Source organism: Panthera onca, chromosome C1 (genome assembly GCF_046562875.1).
Source record: "Panthera onca isolate mPanOnc1 chromosome C1, mPanOnc1 haplotype 2, whole genome shotgun sequence".
NCBI lineage: Eukaryota > Metazoa > Chordata > Mammalia > Carnivora > Felidae > Panthera > Panthera onca.
The window spans coordinates 204,502,640-204,527,072 of NC_138346.1; the positions used below are offsets into that span (position 1 = coordinate 204,502,640).

Below are 24,433 nucleotides of genomic sequence, written 5' to 3' on the forward strand. Positions count from 1 at the left end.
ACATACACGCACTACTGACACACATGGCCAATATCAGAATATAAACCAAAGATAAAGACATAAATAACACTGTAGAATAGGATTTAACTCATTTACTCTTATTTTCAGGATAAAACAAAACTGGTTGGTTACTATTACTCACCAGATGGTTCTTCAGGCTCGCTTTCATTTTCTTCCTCAGGTGGGGCTTGAGGAGGTGGTGGGGGAAGCTTCTTTTCCTTCTCTGCTTTAGCATTTCTCTCTTCTTCTGAATAATATTCATCTTCTGAGAGGTTGGCCAAGCTTTCATCCATCTCTCTGTACTCTACCTATGTGGAGATTATACCAGGGAAAGCTAAATACAGTGAACATCTAAAACCAGGGACTTAATGTGGAACCATCAGTGAATGTGAATGGCTTTTTAACTTCAAATTTTAAGGGAAATAAGTAAATAACAAGGAACAAGCTAGACCATAATAGGTAGTTATTAAAAACAAAATCTCAGGACACCTGGCTGGCTCAGTTGGAAGAGCATGGGACTCTTGATCTCAGGGTCATGAGTTCAAGCCCCACACTAGGTGCAGAGATTACTTAAATAAATAAAACAAAATAAAACCCTAAAATATCTCATGAAACAATCTCATGTCGGTTCACATTTACCCCAACCTATCAATTTTACATCATAGTACTGACATTTAGAGCAGTGGATCTGAGGCTTTTTACAACTCCTAAAACCTTTTAAAATGTGTGTGTGTGAGTGTGTGTGTTTGTAGGCATATCTATACATATGTATGTATACATCATAATCACACTAGAAGTTTCAACAAAAGACTAAAATAACCCTGAGATAAAAATATAATCAACTAGAATAACAAGTCTGTCAAATGTCAAGCCTGTACTTCTATTCCATGGAAAACAGCAAAATTCCAGAAACCAAATGGGGAAAAATGGCAGGTAATAAAAACCACAAATGGCAACAGTCAAATTGAAACTATGAAAAGGTACATTTGCTTAAAAAATAACCAATGACTTGATTTCACAGTTCATGTGATCAAGCTCCGCCTCAGGCTCCGCGCTGACACCATGGAGCCTGCTTGGGATTCTCCCCCTCCCTCTCTCTGCCCCTCCCCCACTCCCTCAAAATAAATAAACATTAAAAAATAATAACTGTTGACCTAAGAGAGTTGAACAATGAGAGCAAAGAAACCTTAATATAACAAATTAAGAAGTGAAATGGAAATGGAGACCACAGGTCATACTACTAATTCATATTCTAAGTGTAAAGGAGAGAACCAGGTAGTAAGTAGAAAGAGGAAGCCTTATCAGGGGTAAAGCCATTAGGATAGGGAAGATTATAATGGACCTGTTTACCAAAATGTAAACGGTATTACAAATAGTCACAAACCTTAGAACACTGGCAAAATGTCACTGTGACTCCCACCCTTAAAAAACATTCCAGAAAGCCACAGAAACAACAGCTCTCTATTCAGATTCAATTAAAAGATAAAATGAATAAAATAAAAATTTATTAGCTATGGAGACAGAGCAAAGACAGTATGGTCTCCACAAATAATGTACCTAACTTATTAGATTTCTGAAATTAATAGTCCTGTGGATTACAGCAAATGTAATCTATTTTAACTTTTGAAATATCTTTGAAATAGTTCCATATGGCTGGCTGCTTTTATATCTGTCTTTTTCTTTTTTTTAAATGACATGACCACAGGTGGGCAGGGGAGTGGGTGGCTAGGCTAGGGAAGGTAAGAGGGATTGTGTCAGAAAATGGAAACAAAAATTAAGGATAAATTGAACAGTTCTGACCCATGCTCTAAGATTCTTATTTAAACACACAAATAATAGTATTCATCTATCAAATATGGAACACTGAGTACATGATCACAATGGAGAAAACAATTATAAATGAGAGTCTTCCTGCCCTTAATAAGCTGAAATTCCAGTTGCAAATTAATGGTTCTTACCAGGCAAATCATCTCACAGAAAGATTTTACAATAAAACCTCCAGAAGTCTAGACACTAAACTTCATTCTACTTGATTGAGATAAACTGTAGGAGCAAACCTCAGGACAATGGGCAAAAAAGCAGCATGGGAAAAGTTTCAAAGAGGGAGAGGGGTCAGAAAATGTAATATATGTTTAAAGTATGCAGTATCCTTTCTTCTTTCAGCTTTCAATAGTGCTTGACCCCTCCCTACCCCCAAAGATTCAGCTCTTTAATCCTCTGCTCATCAATCTCATCCATTTAATCAATAATCACTTAATAAGTGCCTACCATGGAACTGGGCAATGTGCAAATTCTGAAACAATAATGTAAGATCCTTTCTACTGCAGTAGTTTAGCTCTTTCCAAAGGATGTTCCACAAGACACTATACTATTTGAAGGAAAAGGAATCCATGATCAAGTTTGGGAAGTACTGCATTCTTTACAGGCCCCCTCTAGGAGAACCACAATGCACATTAAAGTTACTGAGAAGTTTTGCAGCAAAAACAATCTTTTTAACATTGTTTAATCCAACGTTTTGATGAAGTAGTAGCTACTAAGAAGGAATACAGAGTTCTTAGTTTTTGGGGGGTTGGGGGGGGGAAGATTAGAAAAATATCTAGAAGTAGGAGCAAAAATATCTAAAGGTAGTATTTAAAAACAATAATATCAAGAAAAAACCATCTGTGTTCCACAGAACCCTAAAATTCTTCAGGATTTCATTTAAATACACACTTATATGTGTTAGTACTTTGGAGACCAACAACACATGAACTTGTACTGCTTAGGTAAATTTTGGGTAGACCTAAGAATGACATTTCTTCTGCAATCTGTTCAACCAAGGCAGCATCCTGAAATGTCTAGGCAAGCTAAAAAACAACCTTTTGTACTACTTATCAAGCACTGGGTCTTCACAATGCTTCATAAACAAAGTACAGAAATAAAATTGGGTTCTGAGACTTAAATAAGACTACAACTATTAAGTTTAACCTCCATTCTCAAATTTGGCTCTATTAAAAAAAAAAAAAGCCTCATTTTCTGAAACCCTGACAACTAAAATAAAGGTTATAAATTTAAACTGAATATAAGACAGGCAAATAGTACTTTATTTTGAAATTTTGCATATAAAGTTTTATTTTGTAAAAAAGAGGGGCACCTGGCTGGTTCAGTCGGAGGAGCGTGTAACTCTTGGATCTTGGGGGTCGTGAGTTCAGAGTCCCATAATGGGTGTAGAGATTACTTACAAAAAAAAAGTTTCTCTAGTGGGCGGTGCCTGGGTGGCTCGGTAGGTTGAGCAATGGACTCTTGATTTTGGCTCAGGTCACGATCTTGGGGTTGGTGAATTCGAGCCCTGCAATGGACTCTGCACTGGCAGGCAGAGTCTGCTTTGGGATTCTCTCTCTCTGACTCTCCCCACTTGCTTTCTTTTCTCTCTACACACTCTCTCTCCCTTTCTCAAGATAAATAAGCTTAAAAAAAAGTTCTCAACTTAATAAAAAAGTGAAAGAACCATACAAATTCTCAAAAATAAAAAAATAAAAACTATTCCCCTGAGCAAAGGAACAGATACTTTGAACACAAAGGAGTGGGAACCTCTCATCCTTAAGTAAAATCCTCAAAGACTTTGGAACTTCTACAACCACTTACAAACGAGGACATAAAGATATCCAGTAGACAGATATAAGTCAGTAGGGTAATTATTCTCACCTTTACACAGACAACTCTCAAATTTACATCTCTAGTCTCTCCCTCACCCTTACTACAATGATTCATCCACTTCCCAATCACCTTAAAGCCCCAGTCTTTTTGTTTGAATCTTTAGTCCTTTTAATTCAGTAGGGCACAACTGCCAGACTGATTTTCCAAATCCATACATGTTATTTTCAGATAGTTTAAAAGATGAACGCCAACTTTTTCAAACCAGGTATAAACTTTCTGGCTCTAACTATGCAAACTTACACCTTTAGCCATTTTCTAATACGCTATTGAAAAAGTCCTCAATGTTCTACTGATCCCTAAATTTCCTAAAAGCTTTTTCTGTTAATCCAATGCTTAAAATTCAAGGCGCCCCTCCTCCACAAATTATTTCCTAACTATTCCAAACTTACAAATATATTTTTTCCATTCTCTGAACTGTCCTAGCACTTAAGGTCTGCATTTCATAGTCTAGTGTAGTGCTGTCTGATACAATTTTCTATGATAATGGCAACGTTTTGCATCTGCACTTCCACCATGGCAGCACTAGCCAGCCACATGTGGCTATTGAGCACTTACCATGTGGTAATTTAAGTTTAAATCAAAAGTAAAAACTCAGTTTCATCAGTTGTACCAGTCACATGGGCTAGTGGCTACCATACTGAACACACAGATCTAGTGTTTGTCTATAACCTGAACATGACTCTACAACCCAAACGTTACTGATCCCTCTGGCTCCTATCTTGCTCCTAGAAAAACCTCATTTCCAATTCATTTGCCCGTTGTCCCCAACATTCAGTTTTCCACTCTGGACTCCCTGCTGCTTCTCAAACCTTGTCGCATAATATGCCAAGTGTTTTTCACTTCCTTTCTCCACTGGTAATACTTAATTACTGGGCACCTTACTATAAGCCAGACACTGTATTTTGTTTACATTGTATCTAAACCTAAAAGCCTTACAAGGTAGAGTTTATCTTCCTAAGGAAAATGAATCATAGCAAGAAAAATCAATTCCAAAAAGTCTGTCCTTTTCAGAATACTTTTCTAAATTCTGCACCTTTTCAAGGCCAGCTGAATGCTGAAGTGTCTCTAAAGTCCCAGCCCAACTTAACAATTCCAACCCTTAAATATTTTGCCATAATGTTAGCATACACACTCAGGGGTGAATTTATTCTGAAATTTACAAAACTTAACCTTCAGGGACCCTCAAATGCATGGACCCCTTCCAATACCCTGAACCTGGTTTTAGTTACATAATTGTGTGTGTGTGTGTGTGTGTGTGTGTGTGTGTATACATATATATATATATACACACACATGTATATATATATGATATATACAATACATCTGTATCTACGTCTGTTATATCTATAACTACAAATACAGAAAGACCCCTACATATACCTCAGAACTCTCGAAGTAAGGCCCATCTACTACAATGGACTCAGCTCGATTTTTCTTCCTTTAATGGATACTCTATCCCTTGAGGTCTGTTTTCTCTGGCTCCCAAGACTGGCTAGGAATAAGTCAGTGTCCCCAGTTTCTTCCTTCTTAGTTGCTCCCCCAAATAAACAGGTGACCCACTTTTCTCTTGAATTTCAAAGCTAATCACAATAGAAAAAACAGTATAATGGGAATTAAAATAAACACAAGATAATTACAAAGACAGAAATCTACATACTCAAGACAATCCCAATCAGAATATCAGCTGCCTTTTTTTTTTTTTTTTTTTGCAGAAACTGATAAACTGATCCTAAAATTCATATGGAAATGCAAGGGTCTCAGAACATCCAAAACAATCTTGAAAAAAAGGAGCAAAGTTGAAAAATCAAACTTCCTGATTTCAAAATCTATTACACAAAGTTACAGTGATCGGGACAGTGCGATACAGACACAAGAACAAAAATACTGATCAGTGGGACAGAACTGAGAGTCCAGAAATAAACCCTTATATTTAGGGCTAACCAACAAGGATGCCAACCATGCAAAGGGGGGAGAGAACAGTCTTCAATTGTGCTGGGACAAGTGGATATCCACATGGATAGGAATGAAGCTGAACTCCTACTGCATACCACATACAAAAATTAACTCCAAAATGATCACAGATCCAAATCCAAGAGCTAAAACTATAAAACTCTTAGGAGAACACATGGAAGTAAATCTTCATGACACTGGATTAAGCAATGGTTTCTTGGATTGAACATCAGAAGCAGGTGCTTGGGTGACTCAAGCTTGGATCTAACCCCAGGTGCCTGGGTGGCTCAATCAGTTAAGCGTTGACTCTTGATTTCAGCTCAGGTCATGATCTCTTGGTTCATGGACTTGAGCCCCACGCTGGGCCCCACGCCGACCACAAGGAGCCTCCTTGGGATTCTCTCTTTCCCAGTCTCTCTGCCCCTCCCCAGCTCATGCTCCATCAAAATAAATAAATAAACTTAAAAACAAAACAAAACACCAGAAGCAAAAGGGACAAAAAGAAGATAAATTGGACACTAAAATAAAAAACTTCTGCAATCACCATACACAAAGAACTCTGACTATTCAGCAATAAAGACAACCCAATTTTAAAGTGAGCCAAGGATGTGAACCAACATTTCATCAAAGAAGATATACAACAAATGCCAATAAGCACAAGAAAAGATGTTCAATATCATCAGTCATCCTTGTAACGCATATGAAAACTACAATGAGACACCCCTTCACATCCACTAGGAGAGCTCAAGACAAGGATATGGGGGAACTGGAACCTTCATCTGCTGCTGACGGAAACGTAAAACGGTGTGGCTGATGTGGAAAAGTGTTTGGCAGCTCCTCAAAGAGTAAAACACTGACATACCATATGACGCAGCAATTCCACTCCAACTATATACCCGAGAGAGTTGAAAACATACGTTCACACACACAAAACGCTGTACATAAATGTTCACGGCAGCATCACACATAACCAAAGAGTGGAAACCCAGATGTCCGCCACAATGATGAATGGATAAACAAAATGCGGTATATCCATACAATGGGATATTATTATGCCATGGAGTTGTGTCAAGTACCAGATGGAAATACAACATGGATGAACCCTGAAAACATACCAAAGCCAGACACAAAAGACCACATATTCTATGATTCTGTTTACATAAAAGGCCCAGAACAGGCAAACCCACACAGAAAGTAGGTTAGTGGCTGCTAGGGCAGTGGAGAACCAAGAACGACTGCCAGTGGTCCAAGTGTCTTTTGGGGGTGATGAAAATGTCCTAACATTAAAACTGACTGTGGTAGCGGCTGCAAAACTTTGTGAATACATGCTAAAAACCATTCGGTCGTACCACCCGAAAAAGGTAAATTGTATCCTATATGAACTATCTCAATAAACGTTTTTAAGAAATGTTTTACCACATGCTTTCTAGCCATACTTTGTATTGAAATAGTAAAATAAAAACGCTCGGGCTTCTGCCCTCTAGCTCATTTCTGGGGGCTGGGAGTCTCCCATCTGTGTCTTTTCTAACCCACGCTTTGGTAAAAGCCGCCAAAAGCCTTTCCTCCTTCTAGCGCGGGGTATTTACTCTTGCAGAGAGATCTCTCCAGCGGGCGGCTGAATCTGAGGGCTCAGTCTGGGTAATAACCCATCTCAAGAAGCTCACACTGACTCGGCACATGCATTTAAAAATTACAGCTGTATGCGTAACTTATAAAATCGCACGATTTTAAACATGTACTCTAAAAGGATACATCTCCAGAAAAAACCCAAGTCTAAAAAGTCTGCTCCTGGTACTGCCTTGGTGCCCTGCACCGTCGGGTGTTCCATGTGGTCCTTTGTCTGAGGCTGAGGCTGCCTCCTCGCAACGGAAACGCAGCTTCCAGTTCTGCCACTTACTTAGCTGGGTGACTTTGGCCAAGCTGCTTAAACTGTGTGCCTCAGCTTGCTCATTTCCTAACGTGGGGCTCACAAAACCTGCCCACTGCTGCGGAGCAAAAATAAAACGTAAGTGACTCTCTGAACACACGGCATCTGGCACCCAGAGATGTGAAGCAGCTGCCGTCTGTATATTCTGTTCCGTGACAAGTCTTTTCCTTCCTAGGTATTTGCACCTTGACTAATTGACATTATCAGCTTCCTCACCGGTTTAAAAAAAAAAAAAAAAAAAAAAAAAAACAACCCTAAGTCAAAAGATCGTTGAGAGAATAAAAGGAAAGAGGAAAACTAGCGCCCAGCAGGGCTGGAAACAAACAAACAAAAATGTTCGTTTCTTTTCGGTCTCCATAGCCAAGGCCATTTCTTTAGCATGCCCCTCCAGCCCCAATGCGCGCCCAGCTGAAACTCCTTGAAACACCGCCGAGAGGCCTCCAGACACATCCGCGGGCCAACAGGCGATGCCCGTCTCCAACAGCGCCCACCAGGACTCCACGTCAGGGAGCCATGTTTCCCAGGCCAGAAAATGAAAAGGTGCACAGACGCAAGGAGTAAACCACCCCTCCCCGCCAATCCCCCTTCCCAAGACGCCCGGGTCCCGGCACAAAGACTGCTTTCAACACCCGCGAAGCCCTTCCCCTCCCTCCCTCCCTCTCCCCCCCAACCCCCCCCCACCCAGCTGGTGGGGAGGCGCGGTGAAGACCCGACGGGCTGGGAGGTCTGGGTGGGCGTGCGGCTCGAGGCCCAAGACAAGGGGGCGGTGGGGGTCGCCGGGGGCCGGACAACCTAGAGGAAGCCAAGCAACCGGGGTCTGCGGCGTGCGGGAGGGGTTCGCGCCTCACCTTCGCTCGCTTGCGCCGGCTGGTCCGTCGCCCCTCCGGAGTCTCTGCGATTCCCGTTTCCATGGGGGTCGCAGATCCAGGCACGACGGTAGGCCCGGCCTGAGGCCCGGCGGACCCCGGTGGCTCGGCCAGGCCCCCGGGAGGGGAGGCCCGCGGAGGCTCTTTCTTGCGGGGAGTGCGCTCCCCCGCCACCCCCGGGCCGGCCTCGGCAGGGCCCGACAGGCCCGCGGGCGGCGCGGCCACCTCAGAGCCGTTCTCCGCGCCGCCCGCTGCCCCGGGGCCGGCCTCCGTCCCGGCCGCCGCCGCGGCCGCTGCCGCCGCAGCCGCCGCCGCGGCCTTCTTCCCAGACAACATCTCGGGCCGCCTGGCCGCCGACGGCCGAAGGGGCCGCTCTGTCTGTCGGTCCGTGAGTCCGGAGCAGCCTCGCCTCGCCTCACTTCGCGCAGGTAGCTCGCTGCCAACCGCCACGGCGTACGCACGCGCTGAGCGCGCTCCCGCGGCGTCCGGACAAAAAGGCCCGAGACGCCCACAGCCCCGCCTTCCCCCGCTGCCATAGAGTGGCATCCTCGCGGCTAGAGCGGCACCACGGCACGGAGCACGATGCTTTCCTAGAGCGTCGCCTTGGCCTTTGGAGTTGGCCCCAGCACCTTCTCGCTCCTAGGGCTTGGGGGCCAGACTGCACCTCCGCGGGTGACCATTCCCTCCAGGGACTTGCATACATAAATAATTTCATTCATTCATTCATTCATTCATTCACTCGTCAGCTCAACCAATATTTATTAATGCTTACTACGTGACAAGGGTTTAATGATGAAGTTTTTGCTTTCAAAGAGCTTACAAGTCTAGTGAGGAGAAAAGAAATGTAACTGGTAACTCATCTTCCTGTTTCGCAATTGTCCGGCTTGGACATGGGAAATCTTGGGAGAGCAAGTGAGTTTCCTCGTAATAAAATGGACAGAAATTAGGAAACCCAGGTTTGAGTCCAAGCTGGATTGCTGTTGCCTCCAGGGCTGTGTTCATATTCTTCTGTCTACCTCCTTCCCATTAGCTCTCACTCACTCATACCTCCTCCCACTCCCTATGTGTTCCATACATAACACCTCTTTCTACTCCAGGTTAATTCTTTCTAGTGCTGCAGATGGTGGTGGTGACTTATTTTTTTCAATTCCTCCAGGACTCCTTTAGTGACCGAACACTGGAACAGCTTGTCTTCTTCAAGCTTGTTTCAACTTATTACGCACAACTACAATTGCTTTTTTACACATCTCTCTCTTCAAACTATAATTTTCTTTCTTTTTTTTTTTAGTCTTTTTTTTTTTAAGCAATCTTTACACCTAGCGTGGGGTCCAACTTACGACTGTGAAATCAAGAGTCACATGCTCTTCTGACTGAGCCACCCAAGTGCTCCTTCAAACTGTAATTTTCAAAAAATTATTCCACTTACATGAAGTTCAAGAACTAGTAAAACTAATCTCTAGTGCTAGAATCCAGTCAGTGATCCCTTGGGATGAAGGTGAGAGTTGACTACAAAACAGCAGGAGGGAATTTGCTGGGGTGATGGAAATGTTTTTTTATCCTGATTGGATGGTGTACACATTAGCCAAAACTCACTGTACTATGCTGTATATATTTTTATATTTTACTTTATGTCAATTTCACTTCACTGAAGTTGAATTTTTTTTAACTATGCAAACAAAAATAAAAAAAGGAAGGCAGTTAAGTTCAGGAAAATTAAAAGCTGTGCGAGAAAAAAAGGTGTAGTCATAGTACAACATATGGCTCAGCTATGAACTACACTGATGTGGCCATAATAACATAATGAATATCGTTTTCACCAAAGTGATGGAATTATATTGAAAGAATGGAGAAAAGAGGAAATTTGTGGAGGAGAGAGATGAGAGGGGTTTACAGAGCAGGGACGAAAAGGGAATGGGAGAGGTTCTGCACGGGAGCTAAATCCTCATCTTCCATCATAAAAAGATAATATGTAATGTTAAATGAGAAATCAAGAATTAACACTACAAGCATACAATTTAGATATATCAAGATAAATGCCAGAAGAAACAGTTAAAAAGTTGGAACAAGTTATCTGAGTCATATAATTTGAGGATAGGAAGGGGTGAGATAGGAGATCAAAGACTGTTTTAAACGCACATTGTTTGCACATTTAATAATTTTATAAAACTTAAAATTAGATTTTTAAAATATATGTATCCTTTGACCTAGCAATTCCACTTTACAGAAGACATTCTAGGAAAAGATGTAAGTATGTGTACAAAGATTTAACTTTAACGCTGTTTACCTCAGGTTATATATAATAACAATAAAGAAGAACTAACCTAAAGGCCCAATAAGTGGCCACTAATTCAATATATTAAAATATCATAGCCATTAAAGTTGACATTTGAACATGAAGAACTCTCATACAAAATAATGAGCATATGTCAAAGATTTATTTAACTCATTATTTTTAAAATGTTTTTATGTTTATTTTTTTTTGAGACAGAGAAACAGAGCATGAGTTGGGGAGGGGCAGAGAGAGAGGGAGGCACATAATTGGAAGCAGGCTCCAAGCTCTGAGCTGTCAGCACCCAGGCCTACGTGGGGCTTGAACCCAGAAACCATGAGATCTGAGCTGAAGTCCGATGTTTAACCGACTGAGCCACCCAAGCGCCCCTGTTTAACGCGTTATTGAGAGAACCAGCAAGATGATAACACTGGTTCAAAGGAAAATATAGGGACGCCTGGGTGGCTCAGTCAGTTGAGCGTCTGATTCTTGATTTCAGCTCAGGTCACGATCTCAAAGTTCATGGGATTGAGCTCCATGTCTGGCTCTGCTCGGACAGTGTGGAGCCTGCTTGGGATTCTCTATCCCTCTGTCTCTGCCCCTCCTCCCCACTCTCTCTCTCAAAATAAAAAAACATTAAAACAACAACAACGAAAGAAATTATGAAAAGCTGATCTATAGTCACTAGTCAGTGGAAAACAGAATTCTGGAATAAGAAAAAAATGGTTAATGTCTTACAAGGCCATAAAACTAGACTTTGGTATTATCTTTTCTATTGGACAGAACTCATTTGCCTCTATTTGCAAAAAACTGATTTGCAATTACTCATTTTTTCCTAGAAATAACTAATTTATTTCATTTTTAAAAGTTGTGGTAAAATACACATAACATAAACTTTATCACCTTAACCATTTTTTAAGTTTATTTATTTTGAGAGAGAGGGAGTACGCATGGGGGGGAGGGGCAGAGAGAGAGGGATAGAGAGAGAATCCCAAGCACTGTCAGTGCAGAGCCTGATGTGAGTCTTGAACTCACAAACCGTGAGATCATGACCTGAGCCAAAATCAAGAGTCGGGTGCTTGATGAACTGAGCCACCCAGGTGCCCCTCACCTTACACATTTTTTAAAAAAGTTTATTGATCTGTTTTGACAGAGGGTGCGTGCATGGGGGAGGGGCAGAGAGAGAGGAGCGAGAGAATCCCAAGCAGGGTCTGCACTATCAGCAGGAACCGTGAGACCTGAGTGGAAATCTAGAATCAGATGCCCGACCAACAACGGCACCCAGGCACCCATCACCTTAACCATTTTTAAGTGTATAGTTCATTAGTGTTAATTATATTCACACGGTTATACAATCTCCAGAACTCTCCTCGTATAAAATTCTGTGTCCATTAAACCACAACTCATCATTTCCCCCTGCCTCCTAGCTCCTGGCAACCACCATTCTACTTTGTGTCTCTGTAGATTTGCCTGCTCGAGATATCTCATATTAAGTGGAATCAAATGGCTTTTGTGTTTTCGTGACTGGCCTATTTCACTTAGCATAATCTCAGAGTTCATCCATGTTGTAGCATGTTACAGAATTTCCTTCCTTTAAAACATTTTTAATGTTAGTTCATGTCTTTTATCAACACATATATAATTACTTGTCTTCCAGTCTGTTGAAGCAATAGGTCAGACAGCATGTGGCACGATAATGTCTGTTAAAGCGGCTAGCCATAAAAACTCCAGCGCCACATCACTCCCGATGAAGATGACTGATTTTGCCATTTTCATCCACCTTACGGTATTTCAGGACAGCCAGCTTAACCTTCTTTCTCTTATGCTGCTTCTTCTTGGGAGTGGTGGAAGACTTCTTCCTTAGCACCACCACGACGTCTCAACACAAGATGAAGACTGGATTCCTTTTGAACGTAGTTGTCAGACAAAATACGTCCATCTTCCAGTCGCTTGCGAGCAAAGACCGGTCTCTGCTAATCAAGAAGAATTCCTTCCTTATCCTGGATCTTGGCTTTTATTTTCTACTGTATTTTATGGTGCAACCTGAAGAGTGATGGTCTTTCCCCTAAGGGTTTTCATGAAAATGTGCCTCTTGACAGTGGTTCTACCTTCCGCCACAGATGGTGGATTGGAAAGGAGAGCACTGCAACAACCAACAGAGTTTTCTGAATTTCCTTCCTTTTTAAGACTGAATAATTCCATTGTATGTGTATATACAGCATTTTGTTTATCTATTCATCTGTTGTTGGATTTGGGGGTTGCTTCCACTTCTGGCTATTGTGAATAATGCTGCTGTGAACATGGGTGTACAAATATCTTTTCAAGACCCTGCTTTCAGGGTGGCTGGATGGCTCGGTCGGTTGAGCATCCAATGACTGATTTTGGCTCAGGTCATGATCTCACAGTTTGTGGAATCGAGCCCCACGTTGGGCTCTGCACTGACAACACGGACCTTGGGATGCTCTCTCTCTCCCCCACTCTCTGCTCCTTCCTCCCACGTCTCTGTCCCCACCCCTGGCCTATGCTCACATATGCTCACTGTCTCCCTCTCTCAAAAATAAATAAATAAAAATTAAGAAAAAAAAAAAGACCCTGCTTTCAGTTATTTTGGATATATACCCAGTAATGTAATTGCTAGAGCAACTTATCCAATTTTTAAAAAGTTAACATCTGGGGCGCCTGGGTGGCTCAGTCGGTTAGGTGTCCGACTTCGGCTCAGGTCACGATCTCGCGGTCCGTGAGTTTGAGCCCCGCGTCAGGCTCTGGGCTGATGGCTCAGAACCTGGAGCTTGCTTCCGATTCTGTGTCTCCCTCTCTCTCTGCCCCTCCCCCGTTCATGCTCTGTCTCTCTCTGTCTCAAAAATAAATAAACGTTAAAAAAAAATTAAAAAAAAAAAAGTTAACATCTGACTTTACAGAGTCAGTACCCTAATCAATATCAAACAGTAAGTCAAACAAAGTTACCTTCCCCTAAAGCATCAGGTGACCAACAGGTAGACCAGCTGGACAATATTCTAGCGTGACTGTGAACAAGCTCAATGTAATCTTTTTGCCTTATTTACAGATCTTGGGTAACTTTTCTTTGCAGACTCCCTCACTATGAGAGTAGGGGCTCTGTGCTGTTGGCCATTTTATTCTCAGTGGCCAGGCCCAGAAGTACTGTTGAATAAATGAGGTATCACTAAGGCCTACATCACCTGGCTCTTGTGAGGACATCATGAGATATTGTTTGCAAACTGCCTGTCAAAGTCTGACACATAGTGGCTGCTTAAGACATAGGAGTAGTTGATATTATTGTTATGCGGCAGCTGGGAGGGGGACTGGTTATGACTTGGAGGAGGGCGCAGCCACAGCTCCTGTCATGGAGGGTAACTGTCCTAAAGGGGTCACCAAGGCAGGGTCTTGGGGCCTGGGTGCCTCCAAGCCATAATGTTGGGGGAACTAATGCTTCTTTTTAGGAATCTCCATGGGACACTTGCTTCCTCGGGCACCATAGGAGCATTGGTGGCTTGGCTGATCAGCTATAAGCCAGCCTTGTTTGGGTTCCTATTCCTTCTGCTGTTGCTTAGCAACTGGTTGGTCAAGCATGAAGTCCAGCCCACCCCCCTAGAACCCCAGCAGGTGAGCGAGAGGGGCCTTAGCTTCAGCTAAGGATGATGGGACATTTACAGCTAGACTGGAGGATGGGGGACAGGGAAGATGTCAGGATAATGGGGCAAGATTGAAGAATCCACAGCTCTGGTCTAAGCCCCTGCTCTTCAGCTCCCACCTGGGTGATGGAGGACGAAGCACTTCCTTCACAAGGCTTCAGTTACCTTGGCTGTAAAATAGGGACCATCCCTAGACAAACAAGAAAACAAACTCTTAAAATACAGAGAACTGGTCATTGATGGAGGGGAGGTGGGTGGGGGGAGGGGTGAAATAGATAAAGGGGGTTAAGAGTACACTTACATTGATGAGCACTGAAAAATCTACACAGTCGTCGAATCATTATATTGTGCACCCGAAACTAATATAACACTGTATATTAATTATACTTCAATAAAAAGAAAAGAGGAAAACTTATAAAGAATAAAAATAGGGACCATCCCAGACTCTTCTGCTTCATGTTTGATGTCAGTCACCATGGTTTGACAACAATAACAACTACTTTAAAGTGGAAGAATTTTAAATAGATGAGCTAAAGATACCTGTGTAACATAGACACATCTCTAGAATAATGAAAACAATAGAAATGTACCCAGATTATGACATGTTTTATACAAAATTTAAAAAAATATGCAAAACAATACCCTGCCTTGTTTATGGATGCCTATGTATAATGAAGATATATTGAGGCTGGATTTCTCAACCTCTGCACCATTGCTACTTTGAGTTGGATAGTTCTTTATTTCAAGGGTCTGTCTTGTGCCCTGTTGGATGTGAAGCAGCATCTTTAGCCCCTACCCACAGAGGCCAATAGCATCCCTCACCCCCTTTTCGTAACAACCAACAATGTCTGCAAACACTGCCAAATGTCCCGTAGGGAGGCAAAAGAGCCTCCCATTGAAAACCACTGGTATAAAGAAATGTATGGAAAAAATAAATACTGAATTCAGGACTGCAGTTGAGATGAGGTTCAGGGAGGGAGGGAAACCCTAGGAGAAGGATCCACAGGGGACTTCACATTACATTTATCATATTTTATTTCTTAAGCTGGAATGGAAACATGGGTATTTGCTGTAATAGTCACTTGTCTTGCATCCCTGAAATATTTAACTTTACTTTTATTTATTTTTTAAGTTTATTTATTTTGAGAGATCACGCATATGTGCACAAGTTGGGGAAGGACAGAGAGAGAAAGGGAGAGAGAGAGAGAGAGAGAGAGAGAGAGAGAGAGAGAGAGAGAACCCCAAGCAAGCTCCACACTCAGTGGGGAGCCTGACGTGGGGCTCCATCTCATGACTGCAAGATCATGACCTGAACCGAAATCAAGAGGTGGTTAAGGCTTGGACTTCAGCTCAGGTCATGATCTCACAGTTGTGAGTTCGAGCCCTGCGTGGGGCTCTGCGCTGCCGGTGTGGAGGCTTCTTGGGATTCTGGCTCTCTCCTCTCTCTCTGCCCCTCCCTCCACTCATGCTTTCTCTCTCAAAATAAATACACTTAAAAAAATTAAAACATTAAAAAAATAAAATGGTTTTAAAGATGAGGGATTTGTAGCTGAACCCTAAAGAAAAAAATTTTATTACTAACTGCATGGGGACAGATGAGGATTATAGAGATATACTGAGAGTTGGCAGTTGGTGATTTTATGAGGCCTGACTCAAGTCTCAGAAGGGCACACTGTGAAACACAAGCTCTGGAAACAGATATATCTGGGTTAAGTGTCTTATGTCCCCTGTGAGTGCAGATTACTGGGCCATCACATTTATTCCTATGAACAAAAGGCAAGTATGAGTCCCCATACTTGGGAGTTCAGGGAGCTCCCAAACGCGGGTTGGATGATACTGAGAAAGGGACCTTTCCTCCCTAGACCCCAAATCTCTCACCCACCAGGTGTGGCAAAGATGCTCTCCTTGCAGGCTGGTTGTGAGGACTGATTAACATGACGTTTACAAATCACTATTAACTAAGGTTTCCTTTTCTCATGGTGGGGGAGTTTAGGAAGAGGCAGAGAAACCTAAGCCACCTGAAGCGAAACCCAACAGCTGCGTCATGAACACAAAAGAAGTCGAGAGACTACATGCCTGCTTTGCCCTCCAGGACAAGGTCCTTGAACGGCTTATGTTCAGCGAAATGAAGCTGAAGGTCTTAGAAAATCAGATGTTCGCTGTATGGAATAGAATGAATCACCATAGGAGGTCAAGCCGGCAGCGGACTTTTCCCATGAGGAAACACAGACTGAGGAGGCACGACTCAATTTTCTCCATCATCTCTGATTGTACTTCGAATTCCCCTTAATGAGGTCAGAGAGACTGGGGTGGGCTGGCCTCTTCTGATGTTACCCTTACTCAGTAAAACCCAGTCAGAGACTAGTGAGTTTTCTCAGTAAACCACACTGGAGAGCATACTTCGAGGCTGAAAGGCTGATCACTTTTGGAAAAGAAATCAGTATTCACTAGGTCAGCCAGACAGCATTCTAAGATACAACCTGACAGGGCTCCAGAACCCAGCTCTTCCTCTCAGTTGGGCCACCTTAACCCTAGTTCAGGGCCCTCTACCTGTTCACCTTGAGTCTTACAATGGCTGCCCCCGCCCCCAGTTTTCCCCTTCCCTTTTGCTCAGAGGCCAGAGCCAAGGCCTGCCAAGCACAGCTCTGGGCAAGTTCACTGCCTATTTTTGAGCCTATGCCTCGCTTTGGTTGACCGAATAAAAGCCACACTCCTTGCCATGCTGTTCAGGCCCTCCATGATCTGACCCCCTTTCCAGGCTTCCCCTACCCCTTACTCTCCCTCACATGCTTTATACCTTGTGCCAGAGTACCCTAAACATCAGTTATTGGGGTACCCCCTTTGTGATTTTTGCCAGAGCCATGAACCGCCTGAATGTTTAACCTAATACTGTCCCTTTAAAGTGTTTTTTCCTTAAATAAATTTATCTGTGAAGGAAAGTGATACTAAAAATAACAATTATTATCTGTTCATTAAAAGGCTCTATCATTTGGCTGAAATAGAACATAACTGTCAAGAGGCACGTGGGTGGCTCAGCTGGTTGAGCGTCCGACTTTGGCTCAGGTCATGATCTTGCAGCTCTTGGGTTCCAGCCCCGTGTTGGGCTCTATGCGGACAGCTCAGGGCTTGGAGCCTGCTTCGGCTTCGGTGTCCCTCTCTCTCTGCCCCTCCCAAGCTCATGCTTTGTCTCTCTCTCTCAAAAATAAATAAACATTAAAAAAAAATTTTTAAAAAAGAACATACCCCCCCCCCCCCCCAAAAAAAAAAGACAGTGAAGACAGAACACTGTTACTAAAATGCCAGTTGGAGCTTGGTTGTCCGCTGAAGCGTCTGAGCCCGGGAACTTCGGGTTAAAAAGAGAGATTAGCAGGTATTAGCGTTTGAGAGATATGCTAGCACCAAGCTAAGACGTCTCCATAAGGGGCCCTGGGAAGGAAATCACGACCTCACTGTGGGATCTAGTGTGGCTTTAGTGTCTTGTTGGAGCCCCACCTAAATCATCTCTGCTCAAACCAGACGACTGGTCATCCCCCAAATGCCTCCACATCTTTGCTCACTTGTTTTCTTCCCCTGAAATCCCTTATCTTCCCCTTTCTGCTATTACAATCCTTAGTGCTTCCTGAACCACGCCTGCAGGACGCTTCCCTAACCCAGCTGTAGTCTCTGTCATTCGTGCGCTCCCCGCATCTTGTCTACAGTTCAATGTACCACAATCTGCTGGGATCTGATTTGCGCACATTTCCATATTCCCTCCCCACCCTTCAACTACATTATAAACTCTCTGAGGGCAAGCTCAGCATCTTGTTCATCTGTATATTGCCCCACAGCACCCAACACTGTGGCTAGTATATAGTCAGTGCTCAAGAAACAGCATCTCTGATTGTTGATCACAGTCTTATGTGTCCTGACATTTTCTCTGCCCTTTCCTTTTAGGATGGCTCTCCTATATCCTATTTTGTTTAAGAGCAGGATCTCTGGACCCTAACTGCCTGGCTTTAAATCCCAACTCCATCAACTCCCAGCTGTGTGATCTCGGACAATTCTAAGTTGTTTATTCTCTCTGTACCTCAGTTTGCTCAACTGTAAAATGGGGGGGGGGCGTAGAGCTACCAACCTCATTGCTTGTTGTGAGCATTAGGTGAGTTACCACATCCCCTCAGGTCTTTGCTCAAATGATTCCTTCTTACTGAGGACTCCCAGGACCTCCCTACGTAAAATCACAACCCTTCCTTGTGGGTCCAACGTCTTCTCCTTGCCTCTCCAAGTGCACTCTCCACCATTTGCCTCAGGCTGGTTTAGGGCTGGCTGGGCTCCTTCACAGAGGATCACTCCTCTCAGGGAGGCTCTCTTTACAGGACCTTCTTCTTCCAGGTTTCCTTTGGAGCCAGGGGAGGGTGGTAGCATCCCCTCCATTTTTCCAGCCCAGGGCACCACACTATCTTTGTGGGTTCCCTATATATACTGTTCACACCTTTGTAAAGCATCCCTTTCACACAGCGTCCCGGTCCACTGCTGATGGCCTTGCTGTATGGCCAGGCCATTGGACCACCCAGAACTGGAGCGTTAGGAGCATATCCACACGGTAACCTCTGCTGTGGAAACAGATAAAGCAATTCAGCCACAAACTCCATCTGTATGTGATAATGAACAAGCTCACAATAAGGCACTGCACCTTGACAGAGTCTCTGGACAGAAAAACTGATCAAAACTACAAGGCATCACATCTACTCGGTGTTCTAGATCCATGCCTGGACCTACCACAATGACAAAAAACTGGCGTGGAGGTCTGAGGTGGCCCGAGGAGAATCCACTTACCTATGATGTCACTGGCACTCACAGAGTACGTCTTGCCAGAAGTGCTGGCCTGTGGCTCGAGGTGTAGCACGATGACTCTGGGATCTGATCAGTGCACAACCCGCAAATTGGTTGCCATGGATTCTGACCACCATCGACCCGGTTTAGAACACGGGGTGGCTGTTCTCTTCACCAAGCAGGTATCATCTAGACTCCTAAGGTTCTGATGAGCACCTTGGCCGTGGGCTAAAATTCCCCGATATGATACAATGTGACAATGGAACTCGGTTTATAGCTATTGCCTCCCAGTCGTGGGCCTCGTCAACGCAGAATTCACTTGCGCTTCCCCACTCGCCACCTGCAGCCAAGTGAGTCCAATGGAGCTTTGCTATGGCTCGCTCCAGGTGCAGCTACATCAGCTGTGCATCATCCTCTGTGGGCACCTAGGGGAGAGAGGGGGCGCACACCTGATGTGTCAGGCAGAATGCCGACTCCTGGGTTCCTACAGGGTCAATGTTCTGGGAAAGGACAAATCATCTGGAGCATCTAGGCATATGATAGACCGCAGCTAATCTAGCAAGAACATAAGCAAGCAGACCAAGATGGAGGGCTAAATATCCTCTTGCCTTCTCTTCCAGATTTGGACAGGCAGTGCTCAAACAGCCTCTAGCAGCTGCCCAGGCCAATGCCCATGGCACGAACCTATCACAGTACTGAACATACCCTCACCCTTACCCCTGCCCACCATACCCAGCCAGAGGAGACTGATCAGTGACTCACCCTCTGACGGTGGCTTGGACATTGCTCCTCCCTGGCCACAACCAACGACAGCTGTTGGTTGGGCCTCCACAACCATGCTCCCATCCTTCGCTCAGATGGTGTTAAGGCCCACTGGCAGAGTATCGAGCGGTGCGCTTTGTACCCCAGAACTGTTTTATGATTTGGAGAGAGGTCCTCGCGTCTGGCATGGACTCCATGGCTCAGGCCTCTGCGACGGGCTCTGGACTAACACTCTAGGCTCCCTTTCTTCCACAGCGTCTCCCCTGGCTTTGCCAACTACCACTGGAAATCCCATTACGAGACCAGCTGATTTCTACCCTGTTGATTTCTATCCCTGGTGGTCAGACTCGTGTTTGATGAGCTCTAGTCAGGGGATGGACCTTGAAAAAAACAATGTGGATTACTATTGGAAGACCCTGGGAGCGCACTCCAGGTTCTAGCGGTGAGATGACAGCAGGTGGGCTCCAGAGGGGCTCCCTTCCCCAAAGCTGAAATGATTCCACATGGTCTCCACTCACCTCGGTGTCTTCAGGCGGCTTCAGCACTGCAAGCAATTTCCCTGGTGCCTGAGCTCAGACCGGTTTTTCTTTACTTACAAGGCTGACGTCACACTGCCTATAAAACAACAGAGTAGTAAGTCTGTGTGTGTGGGGGGGGTCTTCTGAAGCATACGCCAGCTGGATGTTTCCAGCTGTGCCCAGACCCTCAAACCTCCATGACTTGGTGGCGTTTGCGGTCGTCCAGCACTCACGTCTCCTGGACCTCAGGGCTCAGTCCTCAGACCCCTTCTTTGTTTCACTCCCTGGTGATGGCTTTAAATATTATCTGCTATTTTCTGATTATTTTCTATTTCAAATATCCAATTACCTATGTCGATACTTGCACGTCTCAAAATTCTGCTCCAAACCCCTCCCACACACAGGCTTCCCCCTTCCAGTTGCTTAGGCCCAAAGCTCTGGAGCTGGGGTGCCAGGCTGGCACAGTTGGTTGAGTGTCCGACTCTTGGTTTCTGCTCAGGTCATGGGTTGGGGGTTCGAGCCCCGCATCAGGCTCTGCCCTGACAGCATGGAGCCTGCTTGGGGTTCTCTGTCGCCCTCTCTCTCTCTGCCCCTCCCCCACTTGCACTGTCTCTGTCTCTTTCCAAATAAGTAAACTTAAAAAAAAAACCCAACCCAACTCTGGAGCTGTTCCTGGTCCTCTCATTCTCCCTCATGTCCTGCTCTAATTCATAAGTGAGCCCTACTGGCTCCTTTGGAGCATGTCCAGAGTCTGGGACTCCAGCTGCCTCCACTTCCAGACCCCCACCATCTCTCTTCTGAACAAGTTCCTGCCTGGTCTCCCCACCCCTGCCCTGGCCCTCCAGTTGGCTCTCAACACACAAGCCCAAGTGGTCCTTTAAAAATGTGAGTTGGGTCATGCCACTCCTCTGCTCTAAACCCTGCAATGGCTCCCATGTCACTCGGAGTGAGGACCAAAGTCCTTCCCGCAGCCTATGAAGTTCTCCACGACCTGGTCCCCCATTACCTTTCTGACCCGGCCTCCCCCCCTGCCCCTCACTTAGTGTGCTCCAGCCTCCAGTGTCCCTGCTTTTCCTTCAGCGCACCAGGCACACTCTCACCGTCCGAGAGCCCTTTGCATGTTCCCCCTACCAGGGATTCTCTTCCTCTGCTGGCCATATTCCCAACTCCCTTACTTCCTTTAGGTGATTTGCTAGACATTTCTTTCTCAGTGAGGCCATCCTCACCTCCCGGTTTAATACTATAATGCACCCATCTCTTCTGCTCTATTTATTTTCCGTAGCACGTAACACTTTCTAACATGCCACTTCACGTTATCTAGATCCTGTTGCCTCTGCTGGAATGTAAGCTCCACAAGGTCAGGGAATCTTTATCTGTCTTGTTCACTGAGATAGCTTCAAGCACCCCGAACAGTGCCCAGCACTTAGTAGGGGCTCAAGAAAATATGTATTGGGACCCCTGCTGGCTCAGTCAGAATAGCATGCGACTCTTGATCTTGGAGGTGTGAATTCGAGCCCCACATTGGGTGTAGAGCTTACTTAAATAAATCCTAAAAAAAACCCGTTGATGGTGAGTACTTGTTGCCCTTGTGTCCTCCCCTAGACCTGAGTGTAAGACTTGGTGAACGGTAGACCCTCCATAGGTGTCTGTTGGATGACTCAATGGATACATGTGCAAACACATGAACCAATTAATCAATCCAGGCCTGACTGGGAAAGATGCTAAGTATCTTCACAGATCCTTCGGGAGAGATATTTTCCTTTTTCAAGTTTAATTTATCCTTGATATGTTTTCAGGTGCTTTCTTTGTTCTTCCTAATCCTGACGGTGAGGATAGTGACAGTTGTTTTCCTTCTCTGGGGATGTTCTGGAGTGGATCTGGGGACAAGAGAGTGACCTCAAAATAATGTGGGGAGCATGTGAAATGGAGAAGTTGACCTCAGAAGAAAAGTTTCGGGACAGGGGGCAAAAAGAGGAACCCAGCAGGAATCTCTGAAGTCCACAGTGCACTTGAACTCTGGAGCCTCCTGCCCCTCTGTGTACCAAGTCCTGCTCTGAGTTCTAAAAACCCGAACATGGTCCACAGGGAAGAGGCCTCAGAAAACACCTCCAAGAAATGTTAGGACAACTAGAATGAGTTCTGGAACTGGAGGGAGAAAGGTGGGGAGGAAGAGAGCAGGGGAGGGGAGCCAGGGGAGACGGGGAAAGTAGGCAAACAGGAGATGGAGAGAGAGAGAGAAGAGACCAGCAGGGTCATGAGCGGGGAGTACTGGGAGGGACCGATGGTCATCACACTGGCTCACATTTGTTGAGGACTTACTTGTGCCAGCTCAGGACTGCACTTTGGGTGTCCTAGCTCATGTAATCCTCATTCCCACCACAAGGGGGTAGGCTCTATTTTATTTACTACTCTCTCTACAGGTCAGCACACTGAAGTCCAAGAGAAGCCAACAAACCCAACCAAAGTTAAATAAGTAGTAAACGGTGGAGGTGGCATTTGAACCCTGGCAGTCTGACTCAAGCGTCCGATTTTTATTTTTCCAAAGAGCAGTGGGCAGCCGTGGAAGGTTATTTAAGCAAAGGACTAATATGATCTCTCGTGTATAAACAGGATGAATAACTCCTCCCTCACAGGGCTGTTGTGGGGATTATCTTTGTTCGTTCAGCCAAGGAAAGCTCTGGGACAAATGCCTGGAGTAAGGGAAGCACTCAATGAACAGATGAGCCTCCGGAGGAGGCTGAGGCGGGGCCTAAAGATTTTACACATGGGCGTCTGCTGCCACATTGTGGCCACTCTGCTGTATGACATGCTATGGATTACCACTCACTTGGGAGGGGGAGAGGCTGATCTGGGTTGGTGAGAAGTGGCTGCTTTGGGGCACGGGGCCAGAGAGTAGCTGGTGTCCTGGGGGTGAGGATCTTTATCAACAGAGGTCTAGAACCCCGGGGTGGACTGATTCATATATTCAGCTCTGGTTTGGAGACACAAACCGAAGTGAGACATGGTCCTTGCCCTAGAGGACCTCATGGTCTGAAAAGGAGACAACAGGGGAGGTACATCGTGTTTGGGAAGCAGGCCTCCTGGGTCCAAATCCTGTTCCTGCCACTTCCTGGGTAGAACAGAATATGCCTCGTGGGACTGTTGTGAAAACCAAAGGAGAAAACACGGGAAGCACTAAGCACCTATATCTGGCACAGTCAGCACTCAATCTGTGACCCAGAGGCAGGCTTCCCACCCTGCTTGAGCCTCAGCAAAGATGGACCAAGCAGCCAGGTACAATAATAGAAAAGAAGATGAGGGTTCCAGCCCCACCGCTGTCACTAAACTTACTGTGTGACCCTGGGAAGTCACCTCCCCTCTCAGAGCCTGTTTCACCAGCCATATGATGTGGAGTTTGGGCAAAATCACACCCAGCCCTCTTCTCGTCCTAATTTAGCCTATTTTCTAGGCCAGCCCAGATTTCTAGGCCACGGGGGATACAGACTAAGATCCAGAAGGCCTGCCTCCATCCGTTTACATACCAGACCCTAAGCATCAGCACAGTGGAGAGAATCAAGCCCTGTCAATGACGGGGTGGCTGGGAGGCAACTGTGGGGCCCTACTGAGACAGTGATATGGAAGTTGGTGCAATCCATGAATTGTAGCACGAGCTTGCTGCTCAAAATGTGGTCCGTGGACTGGCATCGGCATCACCCGGGAGCTGGTTAGAGAAGCAGGATCCTGGGTCCTGCTCCGACTCACTGACTCAGAACTTGCAGCTTGATTTGCCCACCCCCCCCCCCCCAGGCTGTTCCTATACACATTTAAAGTGGGTTGGAGACACACTGGTTTGGGGCGGTGGTTCTTAACCTTGACCAGAGGGTAGAATCACCAAGCCACGCCCCTGGGCATCTGTAGAGCGGGACCCAAACACCAGTGGTTTTTCAAAGCTCTCCCGGTAATCCCAATGTGCAGCCATATCGAGTGTCAGGAAGCTAAATATA

General features: G+C 45.0%; 2 protein-coding genes and 1 pseudogene across 3 annotated transcripts in view; 1 reads left to right on the forward strand and 2 right to left on the reverse strand.

Moving 5' to 3' along the window:
• KDM1A (lysine demethylase 1A) overlaps positions 1-8,933 on the reverse strand; it is a 62,162-nt gene extending 53,229 nt beyond the window's left edge. For both annotated transcript variants that reach the window (XM_078452226.2, XM_078452225.2), the window contains exons 1-2: positions 8,422-8,933; positions 143-308 (exon numbers count right to left, since the gene is read on the reverse strand). In XM_078452226.2, the coding sequence (XP_078308352.1) occupies positions 143-308; positions 8,422-8,775 (520 nt within the window). In that variant the 5' untranslated portion in view covers positions 8,776-8,933. The remainder of the gene's footprint in view (positions 1-142; positions 309-8,421) is intronic.
• Positions 8,934-10,683: 1,750 nt separating this feature from the next.
• On the reverse strand, positions 10,684-13,560 carry LOC132672720 (ubiquitin-ribosomal protein eS31 fusion protein pseudogene; annotated as a pseudogene).
• A 522-nt stretch (positions 13,561-14,082) lies between these two features.
• On the forward strand, positions 14,083-16,757 carry TEX46 (testis expressed 46). The gene is made up of 2 exons (XM_060625024.2): positions 14,083-14,329; positions 16,352-16,757. Exons 1-2 carry the CDS (start codon positions 14,138-14,140, stop codon positions 16,646-16,648), a joined length of 489 nt encoding a protein of 162 aa, XP_060481007.2. The 5' UTR covers positions 14,083-14,137; the 3' UTR covers positions 16,649-16,757.
• Positions 16,758-24,433: the final 7,676 nt, after the last annotated feature.